The 11,042-nt window shown below is 35.3% G+C and overlaps 1 protein-coding gene across 1 annotated transcript; it reads right to left on the bottom strand.

Moving 5' to 3' along the window:
* Positions 1–407: 407 nt before the first annotated feature.
* LOC145217460 (receptor-type tyrosine-protein phosphatase C-like) lies at positions 408–6,794 on the bottom strand. The gene is made up of 17 exons (XM_080084765.1): positions 6,762–6,794; positions 6,308–6,389; positions 6,125–6,234; positions 5,245–5,341; positions 5,021–5,088; positions 4,529–4,663; positions 4,158–4,286; positions 3,647–3,783; positions 3,260–3,395; positions 2,714–2,814; positions 2,502–2,590; positions 2,172–2,248; positions 1,747–1,863; positions 1,469–1,609; positions 867–1,018; positions 562–697; positions 408–485 (listed from the first exon to the last, which is right to left on the bottom strand). The coding sequence occupies exons 1-17, from the start codon at positions 6,792–6,794 to the stop codon at positions 408–410; spliced, it is 1,818 nt and encodes a 605-aa protein (XP_079940891.1).
* Positions 6,795–11,042: the final 4,248 nt, after the last annotated feature.

An 11,042-nucleotide genomic window follows, 5' to 3' on the forward strand; every position in this document is an offset into this window, starting at 1 on the left:
AAGAGAGGAAAGACATACTTTAAATACTCCTTTTTACTGATCCATTTATAATTGTAAAAAGCTCTCCTTTTTAACACATTGCATTATAGACAGGAGACGACAAAAATTACTTTCGCCCCTTTACGGTCGGTCGTCACTATGTTGAGGCGGGGCGGGCCTCTACAATAGAAGAAAAGAAATAAAAGACAACGAATCAAATGAAACTAGCTGAAATGCTTAAATTCTTATGACTGACTCTTGCTTTATACCTCCACCATGTGGAGTTTTAAATTAATTTTGGGAAGTTTGTGTTTGGTTGACATGCATTGTATCTGATTGAAAACGCATCATAGTTATAAACTTGACATATAGATTCACAAAAAAACTTGACAGACAACATTTTTTTCACCAAAAAAAAACAGCTCTTCTTAACGCAAGTTTGCGTAGTTGCTGTTGAAAATTGATGAGCAAAACTTCATCACATCATAAATGTACTTGTACCTGATCTGAAAAAGTTTTTAGTTAATAAAGATAAATTTGAAATTGTTTCACTATCTTGGCTCCTTTAGTAACAATACATACCTGACTGCTGACCATGTTTGGTTTTAGGCTTCGTAGATCTTCTACTGCCCGAAAAATATCGATCCGCTCTTGAGTTCTAAGACGCTCGATGCAGTTGACGAGAACAATAAACATTCCAGAACGATTGCAGCCGTTCCTACGTACACGGCGAGACAAATTTATAAATCATGCATAAAAGGAAATTGCCTCGAAAACCTTTGAGTAAAACAAACTACAAAAGCTTCTCGTTTAAAAAAGTCAAAAATTCTGTATAGTATGTAAATATTCTGTTTAAAACGTTTCTGGCATAGATTTTGATATCTTACCTGCAGTGGACCAGCAATTTCGGCCTCCGTGGTGGGTTTTCTGGCATAAAGATGTCAATGGAATCGATGCCATCAAGTAAAGTGACAGGCTGGGGAGGATTCTGATCTTTCTTCCAATTTAACCCACAAATGTGAGTGACGATGACAGGTTGCTGCGTATGAAGCGAAATGCAGGCATTTGGCGCAAAGTGTAATTTACTATATGCATGAATACACATACAAACACACACAAACACACACATAGACACACACACACACACACACACACACACACACACACACACACACACACACACACACACACACACACACACACACACACACACACACACACACACACACACACACACACACACACACACACACACACACACACACACACACACACACACACACACACACACACACACACACACACACACACACACACACACACACACACACACACACACACACACACACACACACACACACACACACACACAAACAAACACCCACACGCACGAGGAGACCTATAAACACATTTAGACAAGCACATTAGTACATAAACTAAAGTACACCGGTACAAAGTATCCTCATTCTCATTTAGGTTTGTCACTTACAGCCAATCCGCTTGTGTGTTGAATGCTGAGTTTCTGAAGTGTGTATCCCTCGCGGTATTGAATCGACATGACGTCAATGCTTACGTCACCGAACATGACGCGTTCATTTTCCACAAGTGATGAAACTTTTTCAACTTTAGTCTAAATAAAAAAAATCACACTATAAAGTTTAAACAAAAGAAAATTTAAAAATAATTGCAGAAAAGTGGAATGATGGTCTCAAGATTAAAACCACAGTTGCTTTTGTAAGTATCCATAAAAAATACATGATAACTCACCGGTTCTTCAAGTTCAAATACAGTGAGAGCGTTGCACTGGATAACCATTGTCCAGAATATTTCGGGGTCGTAATCAGGTCCCTGACTTGCAATGAAGACACGAGAAAAACTTCGATCCTGGAAACATTTTATTCATGTTTCGCTTGAAAAATAGATGCAACCTCCATAGATGTAATGCAAGCTCATACGCGTAGATTAGTTGGGCCTTAATGTAACCCCATTATAGGTTGCTAAACACGTGTAGACAATGGCAAAATTCGTAAATCAAAAACGCGTACTAATTCAACGGTTTGTTGCTCTATATGACCTAATCATAAGCAATAGAAATTTACTAATGTTTAATGTACCGAGCATCAACAAATCTTAATGCCAACACTGGTGTTTGGAAATGAGGTAAAGTTTGTTTGATGATGTTTTGCTTTTACCTTAATGTAATATGAATTGACGCTGAAATTGTTGTTTGTTGTTGGATCAACCACAGAAACTAGATTTGGGTCCTGGCCTGTAAAGAAAACCAACAATAAAATTTGTCGCGAGCAATTAACCACTAGCTCAAAACAAATACATCAATTTCAATACATTAATTTTTTTTTAGTTCAATAGCATTTGAAGTTTATATAAGTAAAGATAACTCTGCGCAGGATCTTTTCCATCAATGCATAAAATAATTTTAAATTTTAACATTTTTAAAACCTTGCATCCCCATATGTCTGATAACACATACTGGACGTAAGCCGCTAGATTTAGCAACTTACCTGTATCATAAAGATTGAAATTAGCATTTGATCGGTGTATTGGCTTAAGATGTTCGAGTTTATCAAACTCATTCTTAATGATTTTTGACCTGAAATAAACAAACATTGTTTAATAATCCTTAAAAAATGTAATTTTGGACTTGTACGATATGGCCTCTCTTTCCATCGAAATCCCCTAAAGAATCAACAACAACGAAAGAAAATATTCTCACCGTTGATCATCCTCAAGTTGTTGGAATTCTGCCCACGTTCTATCAGTGTTTGGTGTGTGATAATGTTCAACTAGCAGACGATGTACGAACACATACTGTTCCTAAAATAGAGAATATACTTAATTTGTACCAACGATCAACATTAACAATGCCGTAAAAGACCCAAAACCCCAGTCATTTTGATTTTCTTTCAGTGACCTCTTTCGTGTTGTAGAGGCTCACAAGACTCTACAAGGTCAGCTCACTATGGAAGTCAAAACAACAGGAAACTGGTTTAATTGTGAGCGGCGCAAGTTTGCTTCAAATATTCAAAACACAAAAGCAATGAACACGTCGTGACCCACAACCACCAAGGTTAGAGCCGACCATTAACACGTTATCGTATCGAATTAGCCATGGTGTGACTTATTTGATCACTCCCAGTCATTAACTTGTGATATGGTCTGTAATTCGTTATTGTGTGACGTGGGGCTACTAGCGAAGTTTTAAATGCATGTGTTTTACTACTTGTGAACTTTTCTTGCTTAGGGAGAAAACATAATTTACCACAGTTTGAATCATGTCTGATCGATTTTCTCTCATTTTCATCGTCGCTCGCATAACATTCACTTCATTTGTGTCCGACATCTCATTGATGAGAACATCCATCGCTATGTAGATGCCCGTGCGACCTGCTCCAGCACTGAAACGAAACACACAGTCCGAAATATCGCGACAGTCAAACTGGTTGTAATAAATTAAGGCCAACTGGTAAAGCAGTGTGATTATTGGAAACCACTTCTGTCATGATTCTTTGTCAATTATATGTCGTAAACGACCAAAACACATCTGTTTTTACACAACGATAAAGGCAATGAGTATTTTGCAGAGGAGTTTGAGTTTAAAAAAAAATCGTTTAATGTTAAAAAGTAAGCAACCTGGACACAGAAGTACCTGCAGTGTACAACAATCGGGTTTTCGTCTTTTAGTTCCTCAACCATGTGACGTAGGTACATTATGTTTGACGTCACTTCTGGAATTCCATGATCGGGCCAAGATGTGAAATGCAGTTGGTAGATTGTTCGTTGCATCTGCAATCAAAATTCAAAATTCAAAATTGTTATTCTTCTGCAAATTTGCAATTGTTTTGAAAGCGTCACCAGTAAATGATGTTTACTTTTGCAATTTTACAGAAACTTGTTATTTTTGGAAACAGGCGTTTGTTTGGCTATAACTTTCCTACGCATGCCAGAAATTATATCATGCACGCTTTTCCTGGTATGACGACATCTACTGTGTAACAGTAAGATTTAAAAAAAAATCTTTGAGTTTGGAAGCACAGAAAATCTTTTAAATGCAAACAGTAAGACCACATACACATACAGTTTTCAACATATTTTTCAACAAATGAGAAGTTTATTGACTCTATTTAAATGAGAAATTATGCCTTTGCAGGATGACTTACGTTGTGGCAGGATAGCGTCATTTTTCTTCTAATAATTCCACCCATATGATACTCATAATGTGTTTCAATACAGAACCCACCGAAGTTTAATGTTTCAGCACAATCAGGCCAATACTTGGAACATACTGTCTGCAAATCAAAGACGAAGTTTTTATTGGTTCAAATAAGACATCAAATAGATATATCAATTCCAACACTCATATTTAGCAACAAGAAAAATGTCGCACTAAAATGCAATGTTGCATCTATTGCGTGCGGAGACAAGCGCCAAACGGAGTTGCAAGTCTGATCGGACTTTTCGTGTCGTTCCGAGATCGAGCTTACGTTTAAATAATGTAAGCTTGATTCAGGCCAGACTTTCCCATTTTTACCTTTCCTGACTCCACTAGGTTTGTAAGCATAACAACTAATGTTGTGCCGTTTTCCCAAATCATCCTCCAAAAGTCTTCCAGTGTTTCAGGCTTGGGTCCTTGTGCGGCGATGAACTTCCGTTCTTCATAATAACCCTGACGAAATGACAACAATGTTGTACATGAAAGTATACAACACAAACTGTACCCAATATTTGTAAAGCCTATTATGAATAAATTTATTTGTTTGACGTCTTTATGTTTTTTTGCAACTGTACAATATAAGCCACAAGCTTTCTGGCAGCTACGGTTTCGATCGTGCTGCTTTTCCAATCCTGGTCCAGTGTTTTTTTTCACAACTTGTACAAATATTTTTAAAAATATTAAAATATTTATCTTGATAAAACCATTCCATCTGTTTGCTTGCTGAACAAATATTGGAATAACCACACATTTTGTTTGTAAATTAATAAATCATTATTGTAACAGACTAATAAAAAATTATAAACTTACTGGAATATACGATGCATTGATGTAACTGTTTTCTTTGTCTCCGCTGAGCACGACTCTCGAATGATCATCTATTTATTAACAATTTTTTTAGCATATGTAAAAAATAAAAACTTTAAACCACACGATATTTAGTTGCTTGTCTAACGGCTATTTCTTGTAGCATTAAAAAAATAACATTGGGGTATGTGCCTTTCAAAATCTAACATATGTGTTAATTTACTCACATGGGTAAACATGGTTGAATCGGTTTTTCTTCGTGTTGAATTGCATCTTTGCTACTTCGCTGGTTCTTGCACTCGCCTTGCTAACACGACCGATTTCCTGAAAAACAATCCCATAACATGTTGAGCGTATAGTCGGTCAAAGAAAGCAAAAGCAGAAGTAATATTTGTGGTTTAAACAGAGTCAGCAAAGTAAGCAAGTTTTTTGTAGATATCAAATTTTATTCAAATATTTGATACGCTTCAAAAACGTATCAAATTAGCTAGCGTTACGCATGAGGCAGATATGTTTATAATTTTACCAGACCTAAAGATCTTAAGAGTGGAAAAAATATATTTGCGTTAAATACGAATACAGTCAAGCTTCGATATTATGCCACCCTTTGGGACCGAGAGAAAGTGGCATAGTAGCGAGGGTGGCATAATAGCGAGGGTTGTTTTTAAACATAGCCCCGTGACGTGACTTGTACTGTAATGCCATGTTGTGTTGTACGATAATAATTTATTACTGTATACAGTATAATTTATTACAAAAATACGGATAGATCGTGCCTAGAACAAACAAGATCTGTTAGTTTTGCCGTGACATCAGCGCAGAACGGCGTTTACATAACTCGCTGCAAAGCCGTGAACCATCTTAACATGTTTTTCGTTTTTTCTCTGTTTTATCATGAGCTTAAACCGAAAGTTGTCAGAAGGCCCAATTTTTCAATCCATAACCAGACCGTTAATACAGTAATACTGTTCTCTTATGTGTCATAGTATCAAGGGTAAGGGGTGGCATAATAAATATATTTTCTATCGAATTTAGTTGGTGACGATCAAAAATGGTATAGTAGCGAGGGTAGCATAATAGCAAGGTGGCATAGTATCGACGTTGTACCTCATATTGCAGTTTCCATGCTTTAAATCCATCCGATGAGTTATCAATGAAGGATTGTAGCAAATGTTTATCTTTGATCGATTGTTTCTCCAAGTGTGCCAAATGATTAGCTACAAAAAAAATGTTCATTATCTTTACACACAAACTGACCTTGTTTAACACAAAGTTGGAACTTCTATTTACCAATAAAGCTTTCGCTTTGATATTGTCCCTGGTGTTGATTATGATGATAATTATCTCCAGTAATTTCAATCATGTCATCAACCTGCAAAACATGAAACGTTACTTATGGGTCTTCTCTGATACCTTTTGCCTCTAAATTCATCGCTGTAGCCGCTTTGTGTTTACAAGGTTTCGTGTTTCAGTCCCATCTCGGTTATTAGTGTTTCGTATTTTGAAAAACTAACTTGAGATTGTAGTAAGACAGGCACCTCGAAGACTTATTGTGAACATAACCCTGTGAGATGTTGCCCGCTCATCGCGCTAAAGTAAAGTAACATAGAAGTTTACACTTACGTTTTCATATGTATTCTCTTCGTCTTGTAAGGTGGCCGTAGTGTGACAGTTTCCTAACATAACATAAGCAGAATTCACAAATTGTATGTTAGATTCTTCGGATATAAAACCATAAACCTACCATATAAGTGACAGGTGCCACACTTTGGATCATTGTTAGTGTGGTTTTGCCTTTAAACGACAAAATGATTCATAAATCTGCATTTACAACATCGTACAAAATCTAATGTTACACTAAACAAAGGATTGTGGCTGTAATAAAAAAGCCCAGGCTTAATGAAAGAACGATAAAGTTATAAATCTCAGCTAAAATATGTAAGCAACAAATTTAGTACTAACTTTCTGCAGAAGAACACAGTCAGGGCGATAACAACGATGAGAATCAAAACAACCGCAATCAAAGGACCGGTCAAAGTCCGAGGATTGCTCCGTGTTACTGCAAGCAAAAACTTAATATTTTGATGTACGATTGTCATTGTTTTACTTTGTCAAACTACACTGGTACTTTTTGGTACTTTTTGTGGTACTTTTTACCTTGGTTTGTGATAAAACCTGAACAAGCAACAGTTGTCGTTTGTTGCGGAAAAGATGTAAAACTTCCGTAAGCAAGAACCTGAAATATCTAATGTTGGTAGTAAATATAATCTAGCATTAACGTTACAATAAAAGCTGAAGAACTAAAACAGTTCTATCATGTTAACTGAGTTAAGAAATGTAAACAAAAATAAATTAACCACACACTGATTAATGTTGGATAAAACTATTTCAAATTATATTTTGCAAAAAGACTTAATAGACATGCTAAGCAAAAATAAAGATTGACTAAGACATAGGAGTAGAGATACTTTTATGAACAGAAATATTTACGCGTAAAAACATTTGAAAGTTACCGAAAAATGTACTGTCGACCCAATTTTGTTTTTATCCATCTGAAACCTGAACGTGTTTTGCCTTTGATTGATGTTGAAATTTTGAAGAGTTTGGCCCTCTACATTGAGCTGTAAAAACACAAGGTTTATTTTAACAAACCCAAAAAGTTGACAGTTTAAAATTAACATTGCCTTTATAGCAATGTAGTAAAAACCTGGCGGATATATTGGTTGCCTGGCAAATAATGGCCAAATCTTTTCATTTTTGTTGTACATTAATGGTGTTGTTTGAGCTATAGTAAAGATTTAATGAATAAATGACTTTGTATATTTTTCAATATGAATCTGTTAGAATCTAGTATGTACAAAGCGAGTTTAATCTCCGAACAAAATGTGTACACAGTCGGACCTGAATTTTGCAGAATCCATTTTTAGACGACACGTCACCTAACATGGTCAACACGCAATCAGTTTGTTTGATTTTAATCTTGCTTTCTTTCGAAAGGTAAGAAACAAGGCTCGATTGTTGACCACGTTGTACTGGAACTTGAATTGTCTTGGATGCAATGACTTCAGGGCAAGCAAGCAAAGTTGCTATTATCTGTAATTAGTGATTTGAATAGGGAAAAAATACACAGTCAAACGCAGATCAAAATGACCCCTAATATTACCAAGCTTTTGATGAATTAAAAAGTAGTTGGCGTAAACAAAAACAGCGCTGCCATCATTCAATGGAAAAGAATACACCAATATCTCATGTTGAGTTTTTGATTTGATGTTTTAAGCATTCTATTTTCCTTTTTCCAGAAAATCTTACCTTAACTTGATGAGCCACATTTTTTGGCATCTGATTGGCGATGACGTAAGACTTGTCATTGTAAGGAAATGACTTTTTAATGGTGGTGTTTAGAACTTCAACCTGTGATATTTTCTTAATATAGAAATCCCTTTTAAGTAAAAGCAATTGAACACATATAACTAATATGATTAAATATAGTCGTATCATAGCCTTATTTCTACATTTTCAAGTCGTTTGTCAAAGATTACTTTGTGTTATTGCACTTTCAGCTTCACCAAATCACATTTAAATTAACGTTAAAAGTTTTTAAAGTTTAAATAACTGTTGAATAGGGTAGGTGTTTTTTTCGGAAGTGAAGTCTCAGCGATGCAGCTCATTAATTTTGCGGATTTGTGACCTTTCAACATCCCCTGTTTAGTGAATCTGTATCTGTTTACACTTGTTAGTGAAACACTGTTCAAATAGCCACAATAAAACTTACATCAGTAAAGGAATGGACAAACTAGTAGTCTTACAACAGATGGCACCAAGTTCGTTTTTTTAATCAATCAACAACGTAAATAGACGTTACTAATGAAAACAACGAAGGTAAATTTCCACCTCAACTATAATTCCGCGTCCGTTGCTTGAATTTGTCAACTGATGTAAATTTCCGGACCAGGACACAACCAGTCCCTCACAGTTGTATATCGCAGTCGCGTTTACTAAATAGTAGGAAGTAAAAAAATTCAATGGTAGAGTAGCTGAAACAGTTTTGTTATTTAACGAATCTCCCGCAGACAATAAAATGTTTAAAAGAAAGATTCTTGCTTCTGATCAGTATAATATTGGACTGTTTGTCTGTTTTTATAAAACAGTCCAATATTATCAATGGTATAGGGTGTGCAGTGGTGCAGGTTAATTCAAGCAGCTTGTACATATTTTAGCTGACAAAAAAAATCACTATTTTAAATACAAAGTGTTTGTTTAACCAATTATTCGTGCATCATAAATTGAAAAATCCAACTCTAATAAACCGCAAGTTTTGTGTGAAAATCAATTTGAGAAATTAATTTTTTTTACTCCGAACTTACGTGTAAACTGACAAGCGTAGAAAGCTGTTGTGTTGACATCAATGTTGCAGTTTGGCGTCCAACTCTCACCGTAGTGTAAAGTAGATGGAGAACATGATGAAGTTGATCCCAGCCAAATATTAACATCTGTAATATTTGCAGTAAAGGTAACCAACTGTTTTAGGAAAGTGATTTTTATACAGTGCTATTACGATTCTTATTCCTACTTTTGCAACAGATTTCTACAAATATTTTTGTACTATTCGGTACAAAGAAAAATAATTATTATGAATTTTGAACCATTTAAACCTACCAAACACATACAAATCTTTTTTAGACATGAAGAACCCGTTGTCTTCTTTTACTGGCCATAACTTTGTGTTCAAAGGACTCGGAACAGCATAACGATATAATGTCTTGGTTCCTGGTCCACCTGTGCTCGATGCGTACAATACAAACCTAATTTTCCAACCTAACCAAGAATTGTAAGCTGTTAGCTGTTATTGCAAGACATTAAGAATGAACTCAACAACGCTTTCTGGCAAATACATTGCCTAATGTATTTTGCAAGAAAAGCGTTATTGAGTTGAAATTGTCCGAACAAGCAATAACATAATTGTAAAACAAACACAACATTTGCCACACCAATTAGAAAGTAAAACAAACATTTTGCTACACAGATTAGAAAGTAGTAAACGCTTGTTTAGAGCATATTCGAAACATTAAAGATCCAATAGCGTAAAAATAGACAAAATATTTTACATTTTGTTGGTTGTTAAAATATATTCTTGGGATGCATAGTGTAACATGAATATTACCTTTGGCTTCGTGGCATGGAATCATGGGTTGAACCAACCATCTTGAATCAGGTTCCTCAGTTGGATCACAAAAATACACTGGCATGTTGCTTGCCGAGGAATTACTGAAACAAAATTATTTTCCTGACAATTTATTTTCTTTTGTGTTTTGAAAAATATAAGAATGTCTTCTATTGGGTTATTCAATCAGATACGATTAAACTGGCAAACATTAGTTTGATGGTTGACGCCATACGAAAAGAACTGACCTTTTGTGCAAGTAGAAATAGAAATGTGCACCGTTGTACATGACGGGTTTCCAAACGCTCGGCTGCGTTATTTTTGCTTTTGAATATTTGAATATGTTTGGTGGAGAGTTTCCTTTGCTGTACATCCATACAATTTGCAAATCTGCATCACATTATAAAACAGCGGACTTAAGTTTGCTTTTTTCGATTTGAAATACTGCACAGGTAACATTTTTTTAATAAAGTTCTGTATTCTGTTGGAGCCAGTTCTTCGTTTATCAAATACAAAGCAAAATAATAATTGGTGCTACTAATCTCTTGCAAAAGAGGTTGGTTTTTCTTCTATTCAAGTTTTGATTTCAATTTAATACTTCACGCTTTGAAATTAAAGTGGATGTAACTTATGAACGAAATAATGACAAAAGTAATGCTTGACTGTCTACTTAAGAACTAAAAAACGGAAAAGACGAAGGGTAATAAGTGGTCATGTAAATTGTTGACGTTGGAGCGGCACTAAGGTGGCAACGAACAAAATAAATGCACACATTTACATATTTTCAGTCAACAGGTTTTTCACGAAAACGATCTTTTATGAACTAAACTTGCTGCGCAGGTTCCTTTTATTGCTTAATGTCCG

This window comes from Phallusia mammillata, chromosome 1 (assembly GCF_965637545.1).
Source record: "Phallusia mammillata chromosome 1, kaPhaMamm4.hap1.1, whole genome shotgun sequence".
Lineage (NCBI taxonomy): Eukaryota > Metazoa > Chordata > Ascidiacea > Phlebobranchia > Ascidiidae > Phallusia > Phallusia mammillata.

What these genes read in the sequence shown, in the direction of transcription:
- LOC145217460 (XM_080084765.1), bottom strand. Translation starts at nt 6,794, where the DNA reads ATGATCCAAAGTGTGGCACCTGTCACTTATATG. An exon ending in TCAATGCATCGTATATTCCA is followed by an intron (nt 4,664 to 5,020) that starts GTAAGTTTATAA and finishes TCATTTCGTCAG; the next exon opens with GGTTATTATGAAGAACGGAA. An exon ending in TTTCAATCTTTATGATACAG is followed by an intron (nt 2,249 to 2,501) that starts GTAAGTTGCTAA and finishes TTTTCTTTACAG; the next exon opens with GCCAGGACCCAAATCTAGTT.